The sequence below is a fragment of the Equus asinus genome, chromosome 22 (assembly GCF_041296235.1).
Source record: "Equus asinus isolate D_3611 breed Donkey chromosome 22, EquAss-T2T_v2, whole genome shotgun sequence".
NCBI classification, from domain to species: Eukaryota; Metazoa; Chordata; class Mammalia; order Perissodactyla; family Equidae; genus Equus; species Equus asinus.
In genome coordinates, this window is record NC_091811.1 from 54,474,155 (window position 1) to 54,496,662 (window position 22,508).

General features: G+C 57.9%; 1 protein-coding gene and 1 long non-coding RNA gene across 7 annotated transcripts; one reads left to right on the forward strand and one right to left on the reverse strand.

The window, feature by feature from the left end:
• The first annotated feature begins 1,277 nt into the window (after nt 1-1,277).
• Nucleotides 1,278-4,712, forward strand: LOC139041639 (uncharacterized). 2 transcript variants are annotated; one of them, XR_011497152.1, is made up of 4 exons: nt 1,278-1,358; nt 4,101-4,163; nt 4,280-4,479; nt 4,576-4,712. It is a non-coding gene; the product is annotated as an uncharacterized lncRNA (long non-coding RNA). The 2 variants fall into 2 exon arrangements; XR_011497151.1 differs by lacking the exon at nt 1,278-1,358 and having other exon boundaries at nt 4,032-4,163.
• Nucleotides 2,030-22,505, reverse strand: RARG (retinoic acid receptor gamma). Of its 5 annotated transcripts, XM_070495058.1 has the most exons (10): nt 22,228-22,456; nt 21,174-21,221; nt 17,810-18,141; nt 6,900-7,048; nt 6,514-6,655; nt 5,715-5,875; nt 5,323-5,499; nt 4,728-4,932; nt 4,142-4,300; nt 2,030-3,330 (listed from the first exon to the last, which is right to left on the reverse strand). In XM_070495058.1, exons 3-10 carry the CDS (start codon nt 17,991-17,993, stop codon nt 3,131-3,133), a joined length of 1,377 nt encoding a protein of 458 aa, XP_070351159.1. In that variant the 5' UTR covers nt 17,994-18,141; nt 21,174-21,221; nt 22,228-22,456; the 3' UTR covers nt 2,030-3,130. The 5 variants fall into 5 exon arrangements, with proteins under 5 accessions (XP_070351159.1, XP_044612143.1, XP_070351158.1 ...); XM_044756208.2 differs by lacking the exon at nt 21,174-21,221 and having other exon boundaries at nt 22,228-22,505; XM_070495057.1 differs by lacking the exons at nt 21,174-21,221; nt 22,228-22,456 and adding an exon at nt 21,972-22,220.
• Nucleotides 22,506-22,508: the final 3 nt, after the last annotated feature.

Here is a 22,508-nt window from a genome sequence, read left to right on the forward strand (position 1 = left end):
ATAGGGGTAAAACTAGGCCGAGGCAGTTGATGGCACAGGGGTCTGGAAGAAGGAAGCTCATCGATTGAACACATACTATGTGCTGAGTGTTTGATGATGTGATAATTAATCCTCACAACATCATGACATAGTTGTTGATATCCCCCCCAGTCCCCTAATTTTTATAGTTGTAGAGGCTTAGAGATAAGGTAGATATTGAGGCTTAGAGGCTTATATGACCTTGTCCAAGGTCACATAGCTAGCAAGGGGCTGGTCTGGGACTTCAATCCAAGTCAGCCTGGCTCCCAAACTGATGATCTCTCCATTTCCTTATATAGAAGCATGATAGGAAGCAAGAAACATCGAGGCAGTAAGTACTGGAGAGAGGAGGAAATGAGTGAATATTGTTCATTTTGAAACCCTGGTGCCTACTGTATCATAGTGGGTGCTCCACTACACGGGCTCTGGAACCGAACTGCCTGAGTTCGAATCCTGCCTCTGTCACTTACTGATAGTGGGACCTCAGGTAAGTTACCTACCCTCCCTGTGGCTGTTTTCTCGTTTCTCAAATGGAACTCATAGGATTGTTGTGAGAATTAAATGAACTATTTCATATCAATTGCTTAGAAGAGAACCTGGCCCATCCTAAGGGCTTGAGCAGAGAATCCGTGAATAATTAATATGAGTAACAAGTGGAGAAGCTTTGAGAAATTCAAGGTCCAGACAGCTGGAAAGTTGGAGAGAGAGGCCCAGGCCCAGGCTCAGACAAGGAGACTGGGGGGCCACGGAACCAAGACAGTGGTGGAGCCTGGGAAAGGGGTGGAGGAGGCCAACTGGGAGAAGTGGAAAGTGCCGGAACGGCAGCCGGACCTGGGCGAGAATGGAACCTGTAGGGAGAAGGAGTCGTGGGAAATATTCACCCTGGGGCCCACACTTGACCACAGGGAACTTTGAGAAGGAACTGGACATGAGGTCTGTGTTCCCAGGTCTGTCACCTCTATCACCAGAAGGGGCCCTCCTTGCGGGCAGGGACTGACGGAAACCACAGCACCTAGCAAAGTGCCCATCTCGGGGTAGGTGCTCAGTCAGTGTCAGGTGGGGTGTAGGTGTGTACTGCTGGGAGGAGCAACTGGGGAGAAGGGGGTCCTTCTCTGGTGGACTTCCGCTGGCCTCGGGCTATGGGACATTTTACCCTTCCCCCACAACTAGGGTTTACCATGGCAACGGCCCCTCTTCCCCATAGGCCCTGTGGTTTCCTCTAGAGCTTCTTTCACTTTCTTCTTCTGCTTTTCCCCACTCTTCTCTCTTCCCCTACTCCCACATCCTCAACCTCTCTCTCCCATATGCACAGGTCACTGGTGAAGAAAGCCAGGCACAAGGTAGGCATGGCACTATCCCAGGGAGGAAGGTGAGCCACAGGGGAGTCACGGAAGGCAAGGGGAAGACAGACTGCAGGGCACAGCGGTAGAGGCCAAGGGCATGTAGGAGCAAGGGGAGATGCTAGGACGAAGGTAACAGTGGGGGCCTGGAGGGTGAGTGGAGGTCATGGGGTGAAGAGTGGGGTCAGAAGGGGCAGAGGGAGTAACTCATAAGGTGATAGCGGGGTCACAGAGTGTGGGAGAGCTCACGGAGTGAGGGGTTTGTATAAAACAGAAACACTGTAACTCAGATGCCATGGGGCCGGGGACCCTCATGAGAACAAAATGAAACTTCAAAGAACCCCGTCCTCAGGGGCAGATATGCACTTATACATAACTGGGGGCGGGGGCAGCGTAAATACCTCTGAGGCTCATTCATGCCTTTGCAGAAGTCCAGAGGGTCCAATCGAAGAACCCACACTGGTGGCTGCAGGAGGCCCAGACACTCAGGGTGGACCCCTGTGGGCTCCCTTTCCCCTACCCTCCCACCACCCCCATCCAGGTGCATTGCATCCTATTTACTTGGTTCCTCTGAAAAAGCTACAAAAGCCAGTGGATTAGGAGCTCACCCAGTCCCTCTCCAGATCAGCTGGTCATTTCCCCCACCACCTCCTAGAGGGAGCCACATCCCATGAGTTTCTATCACTTTATTTTGCAAAAATAGAAAACTCAGCAATATGCGATACAGCGGGGTGGAGGGGAGATGTAAACAGAGGGGAGGGGACAGCACCCTGACCCCCCAGAGAAACAGGGGAGCCAGCGGGAATCTTATTTGGCAGCTAAATACAAACTGGGGATTGGAGGAAGAAGGGCGGGGTCACAGGGGCCCTAGGCACCCCCTCCCAAGACTCTTGGAGGAAGGGGTCAATTCCAGGGTGTAAACAAAAGCTAATAAATAAATAGAGGCTTCCTCTGGGTCAGGGCGGGATCAGCTAAGCAGCACCCACCCCCCTCTCCCTGGGCCAAGCTGCTCTGGGGGTCAAGAGGGGAAGGCACTAGGGGGAGAAGGATCCCCTGGCCCCTCTGTAGTGTAGGAGGGTCCCTGCCCCTGATGGCTGAGATGGGGGGCAGGGGGAGCCCAAGGCACATGATAGGGCTGGGGGAGGGCTTGTAACGGAGGGCACAAGGGAAACTCTGGGCCCAAGCAAAGAGGCGCAGAATGGACCTGCATCTGTCCCTTTCACCCTCTGTTCCCCCATGGAAATGCAGGGCCCAGCCTGCCCTACCCTGACCTGGCATGAGGATGGGGCACAGAGGGCAGCGTGCACCCAGCAGGTGCGTTCTGCAGCATTAGGCACCAAGGGCAGGGGTAAGAGGGTGGGCTCAGCCCTCCCCCTATGCCCCCCTTTTGGTCTCTAGTGTTCCTGTTTGCTCCCAGAGGCCTAAGCACCAGCAGAGGAAGGGGCTGTGGAATGGCAGAGTCTTCCTCTTGCCCTGGGGAGCCCGGGACCCTGGTGCCTAAGGGGCAGTGCTGAGATTTTAGAGTCCAAACCCAGGCTCACCCCTCTGCCCTCTCTACTGATGGGAGCAGGGCAAGCCCCCAAGACTGGAGAGAGAGCCAGTTAGAGCAGGAAGGGGATGAACACAGAGGCATCCCTGGAAACTTTGGCAAAAACAAGGAGCTCATTGGAAGGGGTGGGGAGAGGGCAGAGCAGGTCCTCCTCCAGTCACGGGTGGTGTCTGGGAGATGGTCAGTCTGCTGCCTGGAGCCCCAACCCCCATGGCAAGGGAAGTCAGGGGTCCTGGTCAGGCTGGGGGCTGCGGCCCCTTTTGCCCTGGCCCCCAGGAACCTCATCCTCGCTAGAGGCCTTGGAGTGGGGACCAGGCTGCGAGGAATCGTCCTCAAACATTTCAGGGTTTTCCAGCATCTCTCTGATGAGGGGAGGCATCGGGCCCGGAATCTCCATCTTCAAGGTAATGGCCCTTTCCGCTCCTGTAATGGAGGAGCAAAGAGGTTCAGCGGGGCAGAGGTACATGTTCCTTGAGGCCCTAACCTTTCTCAACTGTCCTATGACTCCCTTCAGGGGGCTCCCAGGACAGGCCTGCCGCCTCTCTGTCCCAGCTTACCCTCGCCCTAATCCACGGTTCCTGGGGGCCTCTCCTCTGCCCACTCCTCTACCTGTCTTCTCTGCCAAGCCTGCTGTCCCTTCGTCCCATTCTGTCAGGCTGTCTTCTCAAAGATCACACCATGCCCAACTCTCAGCCCCACTCCTCAGGTACCCCACCCTTGAATGTCCACAGCTTGCCAGTTGTTCCTAGCCCTGTTCTTAATAACATTTATGATAATAGCTAATATTTATCAAACACTTACTATCTGCCAGGCATCTTTCTAAATCAGCACTGTTCGACAGAACTTTCTGTGATTATGGGAATCTCTGCTCTGTCCAACATAGTAGTCACTAGCCACAGGTGGCTACTGAGCCCTTGAAATGTGGCTCCTGCAACTGAGGAACTCAATGTTTAGCTTAATGCAGTCCCAAGCCTGTTGTGTGTTAACTCAGTTAGTCCTCCCAATAACCTTATGAGGTGGATGTAAGCACAGCCCAGTTTACAAACAGGAAGACAAGGTACAAAAAGTAAAGGAATTTGCCCAAAGTCTCCCCACTAGCAGGTGGCAGAGCTAGGATTCCAGTGTAGGCCACCTGGTTCTCACCCGCCCTGTTCTTGTCTCTGCCTGTCCACCTGCCTGACCTGGGAGACCAGCAGCTCCAGGAAGAGAGAGGGGAGGCTCACTCGTGACTAACCCTTGGTGCTGATGCCCCGGAGGTCGGTGATCTTCATAAGCATCCTTGGGAACATGTAGGGCTGGGTGGGCCGCCGCCGCCGGGCATATAGCCTCAGGGCTTCCAGCAATGGCTCCTGGAGCTTGTCCACTTTTTCAGGTTCCTCCAGGTCCATACGGTCTATGGGGACAAGCACAGAAGAGATGGGGAGGACAGTGACAAGTGGCTGATCTCCAACTGACCCTGCTCTACTGGCCTCCAGGACCCAAACTTGTCCCATCAGCCCTCGCTTATTGTCCGTGAACCCCACCCAGGCCATGTCCCCATGTCTAAGCCCATTCAGCAAGAGGCTTTCTCTGGTAAATCACTCCTGCCCAGACCCCCATCTCAGCACCAGCATCTGGGGTCTCCTCAGCTCCCCCTGGCTCTGCCCCTCTTTTTGTCCTATGTTCCAGGCTGCAGGGGTGCCTCGACTGGATAAGAAGTCTGTGGATGGGGCCAGGTACAACAATCCAGGGGGAGGTACCAAGGTCTCCCCTGGTCAGAGATCAGGTGTCAGGTGTGGAGGGAAAGGAGCCCAAGCAAACGCCAGGGGGCGCCCCCGTACCTCCACAGATGAGGCAGATGGCACTGAGCAGCCCTGTCTCCGTGTCATCCATCTCCAGTGGCAGGAGCTGCCCAGCAAAGGCAAAGACGAGGTCTGTGAGGGGCCCGAAGCCAGCGTTGTGCATCTGGGTCCGGTTCAGGGTCAGCCCATCGGAGAAGGTCATGGTGTCCTGCTCTGGGGTGTACCTTGTGCAGATCCGCAGCATCTGGAGGTGGCCGGGGGGAGGGTTAGTGCTGTCTCTGGGGAGGGGGGCGTATGGGGGTGGAGAGAAGAGGGAATGAGGTACACGTGGAAAGTGAGGAGGTTAGGTCCAGAAGGAGGGAAACTTGAAGCAGCACGGGGAGGAAGGCAGAGAGATGGAGGATCTGAATGTTAGAGAGGGAAGAGAAGTCAGAAAGAGGCCAGGCATCCAGAATTCTAGGAGCAGATCTTAGGGACAAGGGTTAAGACAAAAAGAGCCTGGGCTTAGAGGAGATCTGAGGAGTCCCAGATTAGAGTGGGGAGGAGAGAGAATGAAATCTTTGTGTGGACCAACTCCTTGGTCTCCTATGAGGGTCAGGCTGTGGGGGGAGACGGGCCCTGAGGCTTAACTTACCAGGATGTCCAGGCAGGCAGCCTTGAGGAGAGTGATCTGGTCAGCAATGCTGAGCCCTGTGAAGCCGGGCAGCCGCTTGGCAAACTCCACGATCTTGATGATGCACTTGGTGGCCAGCTCACTGAACTTGTCCCACAGCCCCAGATCCAGCTGCACCCGATGGTCTGCACTGGAGTTCTGCACAGAGTGCAGGTTAGAATGCAAGCTAAGCCCCGCCCTAGAGACTGTCCTCTTTCTGCCAATACCTAAGCTCTCCCCTCTGCATTCTGATGCCCTCCTTGTCCTTGTCCTTGTCCTTGTCCTGCACCAGACCATGGCCTTCAACACAAGCCCTACTCTTTCCCCAAGGTGAACAGTCCCCTGCCCTCACTGGGGCCCTGCCCGCTTCTCACCGTGGTGTACTTGCCCAGCTGGCAGAGCGAGGGGAAGGTCTCCTGATGGGCTTTGCTGACCTTGGTGATGAGCTCTTCTAACTGAGGGCTCAGCTCATAGCTGTCAAGAGACCCTTCTTCCTTCACCTCTTTCTTCTTCTTGTTCCGGTCATTCCGCACGGCTTGGGGGTGGAGGCACAAAGAGAGGGGCAGGACGCTCAAAACCTCCCTCTGGATATCTCCTCTCTCCCTGATCTAATGTGCGCAGTCCTTATCATGAACATCTCTTCCCTGGGACCCTAGTTAGTGCCTCAGTTTCCCTAGCTCCTACATTAGCTCCCATTCCCTGGCTGGCTCTCCCCAGCCCCACCCAGGGCCTGCAGCCCCTGCTCCCTCCCCAGGCCATTCGGCTCCATCCTGCCCTTCCTGTCACCCTGCAGGAGCTGGGGAGGGGGGGCAGGATATGCAGGCGGCAGGATATCCACTTATAGCCTTGGCAGCACAATGGCGCAGGGAAGGGGGGGCACCCCAGGTCCACCTCAGGCTCAGTCCTGGGAGCATGGGGAGGGGACTGGCAAGCCCCACTTCCCCTCGAAACAGGAGAATGTGAGACAGGTAGCCCCATTCACTCTTTCAGAGAAGGGGCGAATGGGAAGGGGTGGGGCCTCCTGGGTGAAAGGAGCTAATCAAATACGACTGGCCAGGGAGGAGGCAGCACCCCAGGGCAGGCTAGATCTCAGAGGTCAGGGCGGTGGGAAGAGGGTGGCAACCACAGGCTGGGACAGGAGTGTTCCTGCCCAGGCCAGGGCCAGGGACCTACCTTCCTTGGACATGCCCACTTCAAAGCACTTCTGGAGTCGGCAGTACTGGCAGCGATTCCGGGTCACCTTGTTGATGATACAGTTTTTGTCGCGGTGACATGTGTACACCATGTTCTTTTGGATGCTGCGGCGGAAGAAGCCCTGGAGTTGGGGGTGAGGGGAACATCAGTGAAGCAGGATGCTGACAGTACCAACCTCCTACAGGCCTTGCAGGCTACCCCAGGCCTGACCCAATCTATTTACTACCTAGGGGCAAAGCAGCCCCTCCCACCCCACAGAGATACCTACTCACACACTGTCCCACCCCTCTGGGCTGGTCCCTGGTCTCTGCTCTCACGCGGGTAACTCCAGGTGCCCAATGGGCCCATCCCCACTACGTACACACCTTGCAGCCTTCACAAGAGCTGACCCCATAGTGGTAGCCAGAGGACTTGTCATTGCACACGAAGCAGGGCTTGTAGACACGAGGAGGTGGAGGGGGTGAGGGCGAGCTGGGCACCATCTCCTCTGAGCTAGTGCTCTGCGTCTCCACCGCTGGAGGGGGGAATCAGTGATGCCGGTCAGGGGAGGAGGACCCCTCAGATCTCCAGGCATCCACATTACACACACACACACACACCCGTTCCCACTTCTTCCTCCTGCTCAGTGCTGACAACACCATCACCACCACAAAGATTTAAGTCCCAACAACCATGTACAGCCCCAGAATAAACACTTCCAGAAACCCCCAAACAACCACGAGGACAGCACCTCCTAGAGTCTGGCCGTCTCCCCCTACCACAGTGCCAGCCCGAGGCCACGTGACACTGCTCAATTCTCCAAGTTCCAGGCCAAAGCCGTCCTGAAAGTTAACATCTCTGAGCCTCGGTGTCCCCAGCAATAAGGGAGTGGGTAGAGGGGTTACGTCTGGCGGCTCTGAACTCTCTAGTCACTCCCTGTCACATGGGTCGATCTTTGTCAGGTGACCTACCTCCCACCATCCTCCTCATGAGGCAATAGATCTGGGGGTGATAGGCAATGACAGGCCACCTGGAGCCAGCACCTGGCTAAATGACCTGCTGGGACATGCAGTAGGTAGAACAGAACCTCATTTTCTCTCAAGCAGTACAGGGTAGGTAACCCTCAAGCTTTTCCCTCCCATACCAAGCCCCAAATAACCACAATGTCCTTTTCCCCAGAAACCACACTGACACAGTGGAGCAAATGGGACACAGCTGTCAGGAAAGTACATTAGAGGATATGCAATAGTCTATTTTACACCTGAAGAAACTGAGGTCAAGAGAGGGTAGTGACAGCCCAGCGCCACAGTGCCAGACCTTCTGACTAGATCCAAGTGGCCTGGCTGGAGTCACACGAGTTGGGGAAGGGGAGACTGAGGTATCCGCTCAGATTCTCAGGTCTACAAGCTGTTGGGGGTGTAGCAAACGGGAGAAGTCAGGTGACAGTGGGTAAACAGGGCTAATGGGGGAGGGGAGCTCTCTCTGGACCCTCTCTGAGACTGTCTTCACTCCTAAACGTCCCCTGAAAACACTCAATTGCAGCTCAAAAGGGGTCTCAGCCCTCGCCACACAGACTGCGTGTAGGGAGGACACCTTCTGTTCGGGAAGCTGCTGAGTAAACCTTTTTTGGGTGTGTGGTTGATCTTCAGAGGCTGGAAAAACCTCTAAGTTATTCAACCTGTAGGACCTGTTGCCCAAACCTGGAGGGGCCAGGTTAATGCAAGGAAACCCTAAGACCCTCCCTAAGAAGTGGCCCACGCACCCACCTCATGAAGACCTTCTTCCCTCTAATTCGCTGCAGCCCACCTGGTCAGAAGTCGGCCCCATGCCGCCAGAAGGGCAGAAGGAATGCCCAGGATGCTGGGGTCCCAGGATAGCTCCACCCACCCCACCCCCCAACACACACAGACACTGCATTAGCATAAGAATCCTGCTGGAGTGAGATTCCCCGATGAAAAAGGAGAGCGAGGAGGGGAGGGAAGAAGGGTGCCTGGAGTCTATTCAGAGCTGGAGGCGGGAGACTCCAGCAGGGGCCAGTGCTGAGAGATGTGGGGCGGGCTGGAATGCCTTTCAGGACCCCTCCTGGCATCCTCTGAGGGCACATGTGCTGTCCACAGGCCAGTGCGTGGGGTGGTGCTCACTCTGGCGCTGACGCCCTCCCTGCCCGCAGAGCGCTGCCTCATTTCCTCTCTTGCGAAAGGGCCTGGGTGCGGTCAGACTGGCATAGGGCAGTGCCAGCCAATTATAAGACTAGGGGCCCCAGGGAGGCAGGCCCGGGGGCAGCTTTTCCCGTCTAAGTGGTGCTGCCACCCCTTCTCGGCACCCTTCTGGCACACCCCCGCCCCCTGAACCCTAAAGTGCAGCCCAGTGGCTCTGGTCAATCTGGGGGCAAAGAGAATGGCTAATTGGGTCAACTCCGCTCAGATTCCCTTCTCAGCTCTGGGCTGAGACCCCACCATCGGGATGCCACTCCTGGGCTAGGCAGGGGCCCCCGCTGGGGAGGGGTGGGGGGGCTCTGGGTTTTTCTCCTTTTAAAGCCCAAATTGCTGAAATTGAGGAAATTCCTGACCAGGCTGAGCGGAGCTTCAAACAAACTCTTTATAACCGGCTGTAAACGCTCCCAGCTGCGAGGCCCAGGGCTGAGAAGCCCAGACTCACAATCTGACACATACCTCCTTGGAGACACACACACATACTCACATGTCAACAACACACAGGGCACAAAAGCAGGCATGTTACCAATGCACTCTATACCCAAACAGGACCCCGGCACAGAACACACAGGTGGGCACAGAGGCACACTCCCTCCAGCCACACCGTGGAGGTGGAGGCACAAGTCATAAAGCTGACACACAACACCCAGCGCTCCGCTTCACATTTGCAAGCAAGCAGCTAGCTCTGCTACCAGACAAACACCCGGGCCTGCCAACACAGCACCAGGACACCAAAGCCGCCAAACATGCACAGACACACCACTCCACCCTCCCCTCAAAGGACCTCTTTCCTGCCCTGGTTTAGACACACAGGTCTAAAGTACTTTCTAAAAGTGTGTGGAGCAGGCCTCAAGCCCACCAAGACCCCAGAAGCCAAAATTACTGGTCCAAACTGAAACGCAAAAGCACACTGCCAGCCAAGTCCTAGAGGCTTCCATGGGCCTGAAAAAGGACAGAGACCCTGCCCGGCCTCCACAAATCCCTTCCTGGGAGATGATTCTCTCCACCTCAGCACCCCTCCCAGCATACCCCAATTCCCCATCCTATTGGGCAAGGAGAGGAAGGTTAAGAATTCACAAGGATTTGGTGCAAAGCAATAGTTTCATGCTTTCTCCGCCCTTTAAATGCCACACTTTTAATTCTTGCCCCACCCCACCCCGAAGTACGGTCTTCTGTTTGCCACCTCCCTCTTCCAGTCTCCCAGTTGTTAAATCTGAGCAGCTCTGCCCTGGAACCAAAAGACCAAAAAAAAAAAAAAAAAAGGCGAACTCGTAAACAGCGCTGCCGAGTGCCAAGGAGCGAGGCGCGTTGGCGGGGCTCTGTGACCCCGCGCGCGCACTCCCCCAGCGCCCGCCGGCCGCCCCTGCCCAGTGCCCCCAAGCCCCTCGGCCCCGGGCGTCCGCACCCCGGCTACTACGAGCGCGGGCTCGGCCCCGGGGAAATTTGGGGGGTGTTCCAGGCTCTCCTCCCGGCCCCTCCCCACACCCCACGCCCGCCAGGCACTTCGGCCCAGGCTTCAAAGCCGCCTCTCATCTGGACTTCATTTTTACTGCCTCTCAGTCCCCAGCTTTTTATTACCGCTCTGGAAAGGGGTTCCAGGGCCCCAGGCCTGGCATCTCCCATTTCACAGAGAGGGGAAGATGGATATTTGGGGAACCAGTAGTCGTACTCCCCCTGCCGCTGCCACCTCCAGGCCACCTCCCACCATCTAGAGACTTGGCTGTAAACTTCTCGCTTCCTACTGAAATTGTGTGCGTTGGGGCCATAGGAAAAAGTCATCTCTGCATACAGTCCTATACACACTTCCAAACATTGCTTTTTAAAATGGGGGAGGGGGGCGCCAGAGCCCAGCCTCCTCCGGGTGGTGTGCACAACCCCTTCCACGCTGCACGGAGAACACACAGGATGCACGCTCGAACACAGCACTTTCCAAAACCGCCCCCGCAGCCACGCAGGGGCACACGCCCTCCCGGCCTCACGCCACAAACATCCCACACAGGGCCATGCGGACCTGCCAACGCTGTCGGAGGGCGACACTGCGCGGAGAGACCCCTGCACTCACACCCACACCGCCCTAGGCAAGGCGCTGCACACTTCAGGGATTCACACCCTCTGAAAATCATATTTTTTACACTCTGAACTTCCCACATGGACTTTACAAACGCCACCCACGATCCTGGGTGCCATATCCCTTCGGGGCCAGGGACCTGCGGGCACAAACTACCAACACACCTCGGTCTCTCTCTATCCCCAGGAATTCTGGAGTGGCATCAACCACAGGTCCTAGCTAAACACCCACCATAAAAACCACACACACTCCAAACACTACTGCACACACCCAAAGGAGTAGCTGAGGCCCCCACGTTTAAAGGGCCAGTACCTCTCTTTCCTATACACCCGCCCCTGACAGAGAAAGGGTCAGAATCTCCGTTTGCACCCCAGTCCCACCTTTTACACACGGAAAGAGTGAACCGTTGCCTCTCCCGCACCCCACACCCTAGCCCCCGGCTCGGGTACCTACATTGCAGACTGGCGGGCTGCGGCCAGGCAAAAGGCTCAAGTCCGGCGAAACAGGAGCTGCCCGTGGCTCTGCGCAGCAAGCCGGCCCCGGGCCCGGCCGCCCCATACAGCCGTCGCGGACCCGGGGCAAACGTTTCCATGCAGTCGTACATCGCGACCCGGCTTGGAGGGAAGCTGGGTGCTAGGAACACCAAGGACCCGCAGCCGATTCCCCCTCCTCCCCCGGCGGCGCCCCGCTCCTGGAGGGGGGGAGGGGGAGGGCTAGCATAGGGCGCCGGGCTGCATGGGGGGTAAGGGGTGGGCGGGGAAGAGGGGGATCCCCAGCAGGGGAAAGGGACTGGGCGGGGCGCAAAGCAGAGGCTGCAGCTTCAGCCGCGGTCCGGCTCACTCTGGGCGCCTCGGCGGCTAGCACTGGGGAGACCTTTTGTAAAAGCGAAGCCCGGAGGGGTGGGGGGTGGGGCTTGGAGAGCGAAGGGGGCCGGGCACCAAGATGAGCAGAACTGGGAGTGGAGCGCACACACATACACATACACACGCTCGCGCCGCGGCGCGCGAGCTTGCTTAGACACATCCGTGCATGCATTTATGTTGGCAGGTACCACGCATTTGCAAATATGCAATAGTGCACATGCATGTCTGCACGCACATAAAATCACAGACGCACACACGTTTGTGCAAGCACACCTGGCTCTGGAGAACGCTTGCAAGCATTCTCTCTACACAGCCAGGAGGCTTTGCACGCATTTGCACTTAAGCGCGTGCCCTGGTCGGGGATGGGGGAAGGAGTGGAGGAACCAAGCACACTCATTTTCTTTCTCGTTTTCCCCCTCTCCCCCAAGACTCTCTTTTCCACTCAAGTCAATACAGGCAGGGACGTCAAGGATGACCGGGAAGAGGGGAACATCGAGATTCCCTGAGCGCAGCAGTTCTCCCGAGCCGGAGGACCTGCGCTACCTCCACCCCCTCATTCCCAGGCTTGGCTCCTCCCTCTCCCTCCGCGCGCGCGCTTCAGGGCTGAACAGTACATTCCTGCGGCTCGGCGCGCGCGGCCTCCTCCTTCCTTCCCGTCCTCCCCACCCCCGGTCGAAGGGCCGGAGCGCGCTCCCGCCGTGAACTCTCCGGGAACCCCCCTCGGGGCGGGTGGCCGGGCGCGCTCACCTCCTCCTGACCCGGCCCCGCCCCACCCCGCCCAGGCCGTCGCCAGCGCCGCCGCGGAGTCCCCCCGCCCCCTCCAGCGCAGCCTGGAGTCCACCCCTCCTAGCCCGAGCTGTCCTCCCTCCACCGCGTCCCGGGCCGCCTGCCTCCCAGTCCCTGCAGCCCCATCCCGCGACTGACACTCCCTCAGCGCCTCCGCCGCCTCTCTCAAGGCCCCTGCCTCCAACCTCACTTCACTCTTCGAGCCCAAAACTACCACCCCAGACTGCCCCGCCAGTGCCAGGGGCGCCTCGGCCGCAATGGCCCTCCTGAGTGCCAACGCCCCTCCCCCGGAGTTTCTACCGTGCCAGCTGCCCCAAAGTGCCAAGTGCCCCCCTCAGCAATAACTGCGAGTCTGACCATGAACTGTTCTCGGAGCCATCACATCTCCCCACCATTGGCAATAAGCGCCCCTTCTCCCCTTCAGTGCCACACTTAGTGCCCTGCAGATCTTCAGGGCCGCCTCCCCGTCCCTCGCTTGCCCCTTCCGGGCACCGAGCGCCCTCGCCTGTCAGAGACTGGGCTGAGGGGGGCGGGGGTTTGGCCACGTCAAGAGTTTGCCCTCGCCGGGCCGGGCCGACTCGGGGACCCTGGCCCCGGGACAGCGCCAGCGGCGGCGACTCCCGGAAACCGCCCCTCCCCCGCGGCCCGCCCGCCGGCCGCCCGGCGGGCCGGCCCAGCCGGCTCTGTCAGCGCCGCTCACACAGGGAGCGCTGGGGGAGCGGGAGCGCCGCCCGGCCCGGCCCGGCCCCTGCCCCCGCCCGGCGGCTGCGGCGGCCAGGGCGGGGCGCGCTTTTCTAAGAATCTGTTGTACCGGGTGGGGGGCGCACTGGGGTGCTGCAGGAGTGGGGCGCCAGTTTGGAAGAATAAAGAGCAGGAAGGGGTGCCAGAGCAGCGCAGAGGAGGGGCCCGGGTGGCTGCCGGGGATTGCGGGGGGGCAGGGCTGGGAAGGAGGGCCTGGCTGGCGGATGGGGAGGCGCGGGGTGGCAGCGTTGACTGGGGGGCTTGAAGCAGGGATGAAGAGGGCATGCAGTGCTCTTTCCAACCCAGCGTGGGCTCCCTGCTCCTGCCCCCAACCCCAAATACCCCATTTCTGAATCCAGCCCCATCTCCCCCGCTGCGAAAAAAGGGTGACAGATTTCTGAATCAGAATCTGGCCAGTGGCAAAAAAAAAAAATTAAGTGCAAAATGGGGAGTACCCCCCAAAAAAGGGGGGAAAGAGCCCTGATTAGTCAACTCCAGGCTGTCAGTCACCCCCACCCTTCCCCCTCCGAAATCTGAAAGGTCCCAATTAAGTCAGGCCTGCCTGGTTGGTAATTAGAACCAGAAGTGGCCAGGCCACAGGGAGGGGGGTTGGGAGTGGGGCACAGGAGGAGTGGGGGGAGGGCTCCAGGAAGTCATGAGTCCTCAACAGCCCCCCTTTCTCTTCACCAGATGCACCCCACTCCTCATCACCCATCTGTGTGTGCTTCCCAGGCATTGCAGGGAGAGGGGGCCCTAGAAAGGACCAGGCATTAGGGTGTCAGGCCCACCCTTCCCATCAACTCCAGCCCCCCCATTCTAGACTGTCTTAGTACAGTCTTGAGGAGAAGGTAAGAGGATGGGGGAATCTAGTGCCCCCTCTTTTCCCCCAAAGTCCCCCCAGCCCTTATTGCAGCAATTAGACCCATTAGCCTTCTAGCATTTCATGGGAACCAGATGTTCTCCACCAGCCTGATGGGAGGATGGGGGGGGGGGGCTGCTGCCTGACTCACCCCCTTCCCTATGATCCCCACCACCAGGGCGCACCCCTCCCAGCTAGAGCCCCACAAAGGCACGGCCCCAGAGGCAAAGAGAAGTGTACCCCTCCCCCACTTAGGAGGCCATTAGCGCTCAGAGTCTTCCATGGTCACCCCTCAGAGCCTCTACTACCCTGGCAAGGATGAGTTTGGCCAACAAGGGACTGCGGTGGCACCGACAGCTAACTCCTTATGCACCCCTCCTCTCCCCCTCCTGCCACCTTCGGGATGAGGCTTGACAATGACTGGGTCTGAATTCCTCATGCTAAATTCTCCTCTTCTCCCAGAACTTCCCTGAAAAAACTGAAGAGGGGGCATTTCAAAGCAAAGAGGGCCCGCCCCAGGGTAAGTCCCGACTTGGGAGTCCCACCTGAAGGGCGGTAGGAGGGGTCTCTGGAGGAGGGGGCAGCAGAAGAGCGGGGGAATAGGGAGGTGTGAATGAGGGCCGGGGCCCAAAGCAGGGATGTGAGGAGCGCTGGGCAGGATGGGGGCTGGGACCGGGTAGGGGGCCAGGAGAGGGGGGTGCAGCCTGGGCCCCAGCGGCGGCGGCTTGCCCGGCTCCCCCCGCCGGAGAGGTTTCCTGTTGCAATCAAAGCCCCGTTTGTGTCGGCCTGGAGCTGGAGCCCGAGCCTGAGCAGGAGAGACTGGGGAGGGGAGGGGAGGGAGGCAGCGGGCTGGGGTTTTTTCCTGGAGGAGTCCTCGCTGCCGCCTGCTCGCCACCCTTACCCGCCAGCCTCTGCTTGCCTCTCCCAGCGACTGGGCTCTTTTTGTGTCTGTGCCTTTTTGGCCAGCATACTTCCCTCATCTGGTTTAGGTCTCTGAGTCTCCCTTTTTCAGTTTCTTTTAAGTAGAACTCTTTTTCTTCCTCTGCCTTTCAGCCTGCCCTCAGTTTCTCCATGTGACTTCGTGTGATGCAGTCTGGGCTCATTGTCCCAGAGACACTGTCACCAAGTTCAAAGGACAAACTGGGCCAGGTCCTCAGGACCACAGATATCTCAAGAGGAGGAGGAGGGCAAGGCTTCCCTTCCGTCCCATCACACTCTGTTCCCTGTTGTCTAGATAAAGCAAACATACACCACACCAGTGTTCAGAAGTAGAGAGATACACAGGCACACAGCCACCGGGGTTTCATGCACATGTATGAGCACGCACACGCGCACGCATTCACACACACAGCACACCCCTCTGCTTTCCCATGCACACAGGCCTGTGCTTGCCTTGGCAGCACGTGGTCCCCTTCCCTCTCCCCTCCTCCGCCACAAGGTTCTGAGATGCTTGCCTTTCCCACTCAGCCCCTGGAGAACCCCAAGAGGTGGAGCAAGACTTCCCTTCTCAACAAGGATGTCTCCAAGGTGCTAGGGACCCAGCAGTAGGATCCAGGAGCCAGCCCCAGGAGTTCCAGACTCCATCGCAGATGACCCTCCCTCCCATAGACTAAGAGAGAGAGAGTGAAGAGAGACACGGGCTCAATGTGAGGGTTGCTTTGGCATCAGACTGAGGCCTCCACTCCCTATGCATTAGATGGCCCCAGCCAAAGAAGGACAGTGGACCAGAGAAATGAGAGACTACACTCTTTCAGCCTTCGGCTGCTCTCCCACTGTGGAAAGTTTCCCAGACTCCGGGATCCCCTCTTGTCCCCTCTGCTTCCCTCTCCTTTACCACTGGGCACTGCATGCCCCACTCCCATGCAAGCTGTCTAGACCCAAGCCTTCCCTTCCTCCCCACCCCACCGCCACCTCTCTGCCCAGGCCTGTCCCCTGCTGCCAGCCGCACCCTCCCCAGCTACCTGCCCTGGTTCTTGCTCCTCCCTTGGATTTCTCCTTTCAGTCCCCCTCCTTCAGGGCAGCCTTTGGGGATAGAGCCCAGTCTGACCCCTTCCCCTACCTTGACCTCACTTTGAACCCTGACCTTGATCTCAATGCCTCCAGAGCGCAGAGGCACAAGGAGGACTTCACTGGGGACTGGCTACTAGCTCTCAGCATTCTCCCCACTACCATTCTCTTTCTCCTCTCCCTCCTTTCTCCCCTGAACAGGGAAAATGAAGTCCCAGAGGACTGAGTTGTATGGTTCTGTGCAAGAAGTACATTCATGTAGGGAGGGTGGTTCCTTCCCACCTCCCGAGGCCCTGGGACAGATTCATGGGGTGTAAATGAGGTAGGGGAAGCCCAGCCGAGGTTTCCAAAAAGGTGGGCTTTGTGCTCTCTTATTCACCTGCATGCCACCCAAATAACCCCTGTTGGACTACAGACATGCCACCAGCAGGCCTCACCAAACACCAGACACACCGTCAGCAGCCCTATTAAATATGGCCTCACTCCTCACACTGACTCTTTGTTGCACACACTGGAATTCTGAATATGAGCAGAGTCTCAGGGACATGCTGTGCACACACAACTGCATATGGTCTTCACACACACACACACACACACACGCCTTCTCCAGATGAGCACGGTCTTTCCAGTAGAGCTGCCAGCCCCGTCTAGTCACCCCTTTACACATACACACAACCCTCCGAGTGCCCCCTCCTGAAGGCAGGGCCCCTCCTCTCCTACCTCTCTCTCTGAGCTTATGGAGCTACAAAAGATGTGTCTTTTTCTTCTGTCTTTTCTTCTCCATCTCTGCTTCTGTCTCTCTGGAACTGCCCTCTTTCTGTCTCTCCTTCCATCACCTCCCCTTCTTTCCAGGTGAGACCTTCCCTACACCAGCTCACATGCTGACCCCTTATCCCACAGAGCCCAGCATCCCGGCCCTGCAGCTCATGGGCACCCATGCCTATAATGGCCTGGTCAGGAAGAACAACTACCAAGTAGGAGGAGAGGGGATCCACAGGGAAGAGGAGAGGCCTAAGGCTTGCCTGCTGTCAGCATTCAAAGGCTTAACCCAAAGAGGGCAGGCCTGAGGGACAAGTAGGGATCTGCACAGCATGTGGGCACTGTGCCAGACCTAGGGGGAGAGGAGGAGTCAGAACCCACATGGCTGGGGGAGAGGATGCTTCTGGAACACCCCCTCCACCTCCCTGGATTACTTATGGTACAAGAGCCACCCCCTTAGCAGTGTTGCCACCCCCCCTAGAACCAACAGGAGAGTTTCCTGACCCCACACATCTTTGGGCACCTGCCACTAGAACCCTTCCTCTTTTTGCAGCCTCGCTCTAATTCAGAACAATTTCACCTCTTGATCACAGAGTCAGCTGATTGGCCTCCCAGACTCCTCTGCTTCCCAGCCTGGCTTCTCACCCCTCCCTGCACGCAGGCAGCAGCCTCAGACTTCACCAGGCCCACCCTGGGCTGCCCATACAAAGGTGCTCTCCCCTGCTAGATGACTCACTCAGGAGGCAATTTTAGACCCCTAAATTTTAGGCATGCCACTTTCCCATCCTATTTGAGCAGAAGACCTCTCATTTGCAAACAAGTACATCTGTTCCACCTCCAAACCCCCTCCCTCCCACTGCTGTCACTTACTCCATTAGCTCGAACCCCTGTCCCTGCCTGCCTTCCCAACGGGGGGGGTGTGCCAATTTTCTATATCATTCACCCTCCAAATGCCCTCCTGTTTCCACTTGCCCTCACCCCCAAGATCCCTGAGACTCACACAGAGAGGCCATCTCCTTGGGGAGGTCAGGCTGGCCCAGACCCCGGAAGCTAGGGCTCAGCATCTCGAAAGGTGGAGACCCCCTGAGTGCCCCTGGGAAGGCGAAGGGGAAGCCAGCCCCTGGGTAGCCAGATCCAGGCCCCAGGGCACCAGCCGCAAAAAGTCGCTCCTTATTGGTGGCCATGGCAGCTGCGGTGTGGGAGGCTGAATCCCCTGGGGTCTGCAGTGGGCGGGGGAGGTCTTCAGCCACAGCCCCCGCCCATGCCCACTGCCCTGGCCTGGGAGGCTCCGTGCCCGCCCTTCCTGGCCTGCCCACTGGGTCTCCAAGAGTCCTAGGGAGAAAGAGAGGAAAAGGAGAGATGAGAGAATGACCACTCTGAGGTTCCAAGCCCCATGACCCTCCTCAGTTGGAGTCTTCCTCCGTGCTGCTAGGGTTTGTCCTGCCCTGGCTCAGGGCATCTACCACACGGTAGAGGAGGCAGGGCAGGTGCTTATGCAAATTCGGAGGAATTCTCCAGGGAAGGGTAAACTGAGTTTCCAAGGTGAATGATGCTCTGAGGACTCCTGGCAGAGAGGATTCCTAAGCTGAGAAGTCACCATTAAGCACCACAACCAGGCTAGACACTTGAGTGAACCCTCACATCAATCCTGTGAAGTAGGAATTGTGATGCCCATTTCACAGAGGTGGAGGCTGAGGTTCAGTGACCGGCTTAAAGTCACATGGCTGTAAGTGGTGGAGCCAGGATTCAAACTCTCTACCACCCTGGAGCAAGCAAACATACCTCTGTTGTAGCTTTGGGGCCCTACACCTCTCTGGAGAGAAGAATAGTGCAAGGTTAGCAAAACGTTCTGGAGCCAGACAACCTGAACTGATCCTCACTGCTGGCTAGCTCTGGGACCTTAGGCATGCTACCTAATTTCTCTGTGCCTCAGTTTCCTCATTTGTCCATTGGGAATAATAATAGGGCCCATTTCATACGGTAGTTGGAGAACTAGACAATGTCACATATGTAAAGTGTTTAGAATAATGGAGGGCACATATGAAATGCTATATAGGGGTCTCATATTATTTTTCTTTGTACCTTCTCTTCCTCCATACCTCTCTTTGAATTAGCATTTCCTTTTTTCTCTATCTTCCTCAATACTCCCTCTTCCAGGTTCCCCTCCCAATTCTTTCTCTGTCTCCAATTATCCCTCCCTCCGTAACCTCTCTTGCTCCCTGTCCTTCAAATCCACAGATGTGTGCCAGGTGTGATGTCAGGGAGCTCCTCACCTTGTCCTCAGCTTACTTTGCTTCTCCATCTCCTTTTCTCTCTCTTCTCTGGGCCCTCTTCCTCTAGAAAGCCCTCCCTGCATCCTCCCCTCCCTCAAACGTAGCCTGCCCCCTGAGATTTTTAACCAGAGCCCCTGGAAGGGGGAGGGGAAAGAGGGAGAGAGGAAATGGGAATCCTAGGGCCAGGCAGGTGGTTCCTCTCCTGACGCTCTGACAAGGGAAAGCTTGACTTTCCCAGGAGTCCCAGAAGCACCCACCTCTCTAAGGAGTTAGGGGCTAGGGAAGGAGAGTCACCCCAGCCTGGGTACCTCCGCTACCAGCCAGAACCATACTGGACTGAGATGAAGAAGGGTGGAGAAGGACCAAGAGAGAGTGGAACACATAGAGACCACAGGATGGGCAGGCCCAGAGGTAGGTGACCGGTATCTCTGCCTCTATTTCCATCAATGTTTGCTTCTAGGATCAATAGCTCTGCATTTTTGTACCTCTGCTTGCTTTCTTTCTTTCTTTTCTATCTCTCATCTACCTTGGCCTTCAAGCTCCTGAGCATAAACTGTCACGGAGGTTACAGGAACTCAGACCCCAACACCACTTCCCTTCACTCAGTCGCGATGCATGAATCAGCTCCTGCCCCTCACTAAGCACCCCCATATCCCAGGCACGCTCGGACTCTTGAGCCCAGTGTCTCCTCAGGCCCTAAAGGTTTGAGCTCCGAGCCCCCTGAGTCCCTCTCCTTTTCCTCCCTACTCCCTGAAGTCCTCATCCCTGGTTAAGCCCTGGTGGAGCCAGGAGTCCGGGCCCCTGAGGCCCCTGGGCCATAGCTCAACAGGCTGGGCCACATTCCAGGTGGATTAACCCCTCCAGTGCCAAGGGTGAGAAGCTCCTGGAGGTGTACCCCACCCCCCATCTTTCCCAGACTGGCTGAGACTGGGAACTGGCCCTGTGCTCCAGAACTCATTGTCTCTGCTTCTCATCTCCAGGTGGGAAATAGAGACCTGAGGGTGGGGCAGGAGGACTGTGGGGGAGAGGGGCGTGTTTCCCAGAGAGGGATGCTCAGACTCCTGGTCCTTACTGAAGAATGGAGCTGTAAATGAGCAAAGGACAGCCCCAGTCTCCCTGGCCTTCCTCCTATTTGGCCTCAGAGAAGGGACTTGAGAGTTGAGTGAAGAGAGGAAGGAGACAGATTCATCCCATTTCTGAACCTTGGTTTCTCTGCCTTGGCTGAGAAGGAAAGGGGAGGGTCTTAAGTCTGGGGTGGAGGAAAGGACCAAGCAATTGAAGACAGTGGTACAGGCAGTAAAAGGAAAACTATGGACTCGGATGCCTTGGTTCTTTGGGGGACCTGTAGAAGGCAGAGAACACTCCTCTCCTCCCAAGATGCCACCTCAGACAGAGGGGGGGCTGACTAGGGGAAAGGGGCCCTTACAAAGCTGCTTCTCTTAGAGCTGAGGTGGAGTTGAGGGGAGGGCATGGATGAAGGGGGCTGCCGGATGGAGGGGGGGTGTCTCCTTGCCGTCCTGCCCGCTCCAGAGCCTGGAACAAAGCTGCTCTTGTCGGCTGCTCTCCACCCGCTGCCCCCCTCCCCTCTGTATAAACACGACCACCTTTTTCCATGACCCCATCCCCAGCCTGGGCGGAGAACCCAGGCATCCTCTGCTCTAGCCTGGGCCCCCAGCCTGCTCCCCAGGAGGCAGCGGTGGCCCCGGTTTCCCGGGCCTTGTGCCACCCTTGGGGGAGTCCAGACCCTTGAGTCTCCACCTCTCATCCCCAGGTGCCCTCCCTCCACCCCACTGGCCCCAGGGAGGGGCAGTGCCCAGGAGGCAGGCAGGCAGGCAATGCCAGTGGAATGTGTGTGGGCATTGGAGGGCACGGGCAGGGTGGGGCAGAGGGGGGAACTGGAGGTGCCAGTTAGGTGGCTTTCTGAGCCAGGGGTGGGGGTGTGCCGGGGTGGGGGTGTGCCCTGTGCTGCCTACCAGGTTGTAAGCCACAGCATGTGTGCATGCGCATGAGTGTGTGTGTCTATTTGGGATACTCAAGCTCCGGGCACCCTGCACACACTGCCCTCCACCCGCTCCCCTGTCCTCTCCTTGCCTCAAGGATGTGTGACACTGCCTGTGGTCCTCAACCCCAACTCAGCATCTGTGGAGTGACAGAAAGGGTGGGAGCCTCAGACTTGAGGACTGAGATTGCAGCTGCCCTGGACGTGGGCTCCAAAGGGCATAGTTATCTTAGCCTCTTAGCCTGCAGACCTCTCCTCAGGCTCAACTGCCCCCTTACCCCTGTGCATTCTGACCTTTTGGCCACCTGCAGTGATCCCCTCCTACATACTGGGTCAGGTTGAGGGGACTGGGCTGTAACTGCTCAAGACAGAGAAGCATGTCGGTGGGATTCTGGGACTAGGACTCCTGGGTCCCTGCCGCAGTCCTCCTGCTCTTCCCTTGTTCAATTGGGGCTCCCCTCAAGAATACTCCCGAAGAGCCCCCTACCTTGTCTGGAGGGAGCCAAGACTCACACCATGGCTGGGGATGTGAGAGCGGGAATCCTGAACTGTGCTCCCAGGGAACGTCACTGACCCCTGTCGTATCCACTTGTCTCTCCACACTCCTAGACCCCGAGGGCCAGGATCCCTTGCCTCCGGACCTTTTCCTTGCCCTTCTGATGACCAAGCTGTGCTTTTCCGCTGGGGAAGGAGGAACCTGGACCAGTTTGGACCAAAAATCCACCCCACAGACTCACCAGGGGAAGCCTGTGGGAGGGCAGGCGGTGGCCTTTCCCCGCAGAAGGGGACCCTGTCTTCCCTCTCTCTAAGCGCCAAAGCAGGATAGAAGCCCCCCCCCCCGCCCCCCGCGGCCGAAGCCTCCTCCCCAAATGCTCTCCCCCACTACTCACCAAACTGAAGGGTCCATAAAGCCCAGCCCAGCCCCCAGCCCCAGCTTTCTAAAATCCCCCCGTTCCCTTCCCACATCAGGGCTGACCCCCAAGTCGGGGCAGAAAGCCCCCCTCAAACCCTGAGCACAGCGTGGCCAGTCCTCGGAGGGACCGAGCCGGTGGCTGGTCGGCACGCCCGCCCCCAGCCCACCTCACCGGAGGACCCAGGCGTCCGCGGGCGGGCGGGCGGGCGAGCCTGCTTCCCCGCCTGACTCACCTGGAGGGGGAGGGAGGGGAAAGGGAGGCCGCGGAGCCCCGAGGTCCCGGCGTCGGGCGGTCGCTGGGATGGAGCGTCGCCGTGTCAGGGACTCGCGGTTATGGGGGGCTCTGGGGGGGCACGGGCTCTAGGCTGGGACTGTCCCGGGGCCTCTCGGAGCCCGCCCGCCCACGTGACCGCCCCAAAATATCCGACACATTTTCTCCCAAACCGCACACTGACTCTGCAGGCGGGGACACGGAAAATATTTTCTTTCTTTTTCTCCCTCCCCACCCCCCCAC

Bases quoted from the DNA above. Each gene is read 5' to 3' on its own strand.
- RARG (XM_070495057.1), bottom strand. The intron at 5,876-6,513 runs GTAGGTCCCTGG...TCCACCCCCAAG, and splicing joins AGTGGGCATGTCCAAGGAAG to CCGTGCGGAATGACCGGAAC. The intron at 5,500-5,714 runs GTGAGAAGCGGG...CACTCTGTGCAG, and splicing joins AGCTGGGCAAGTACACCACG to AACTCCAGTGCAGACCATCG.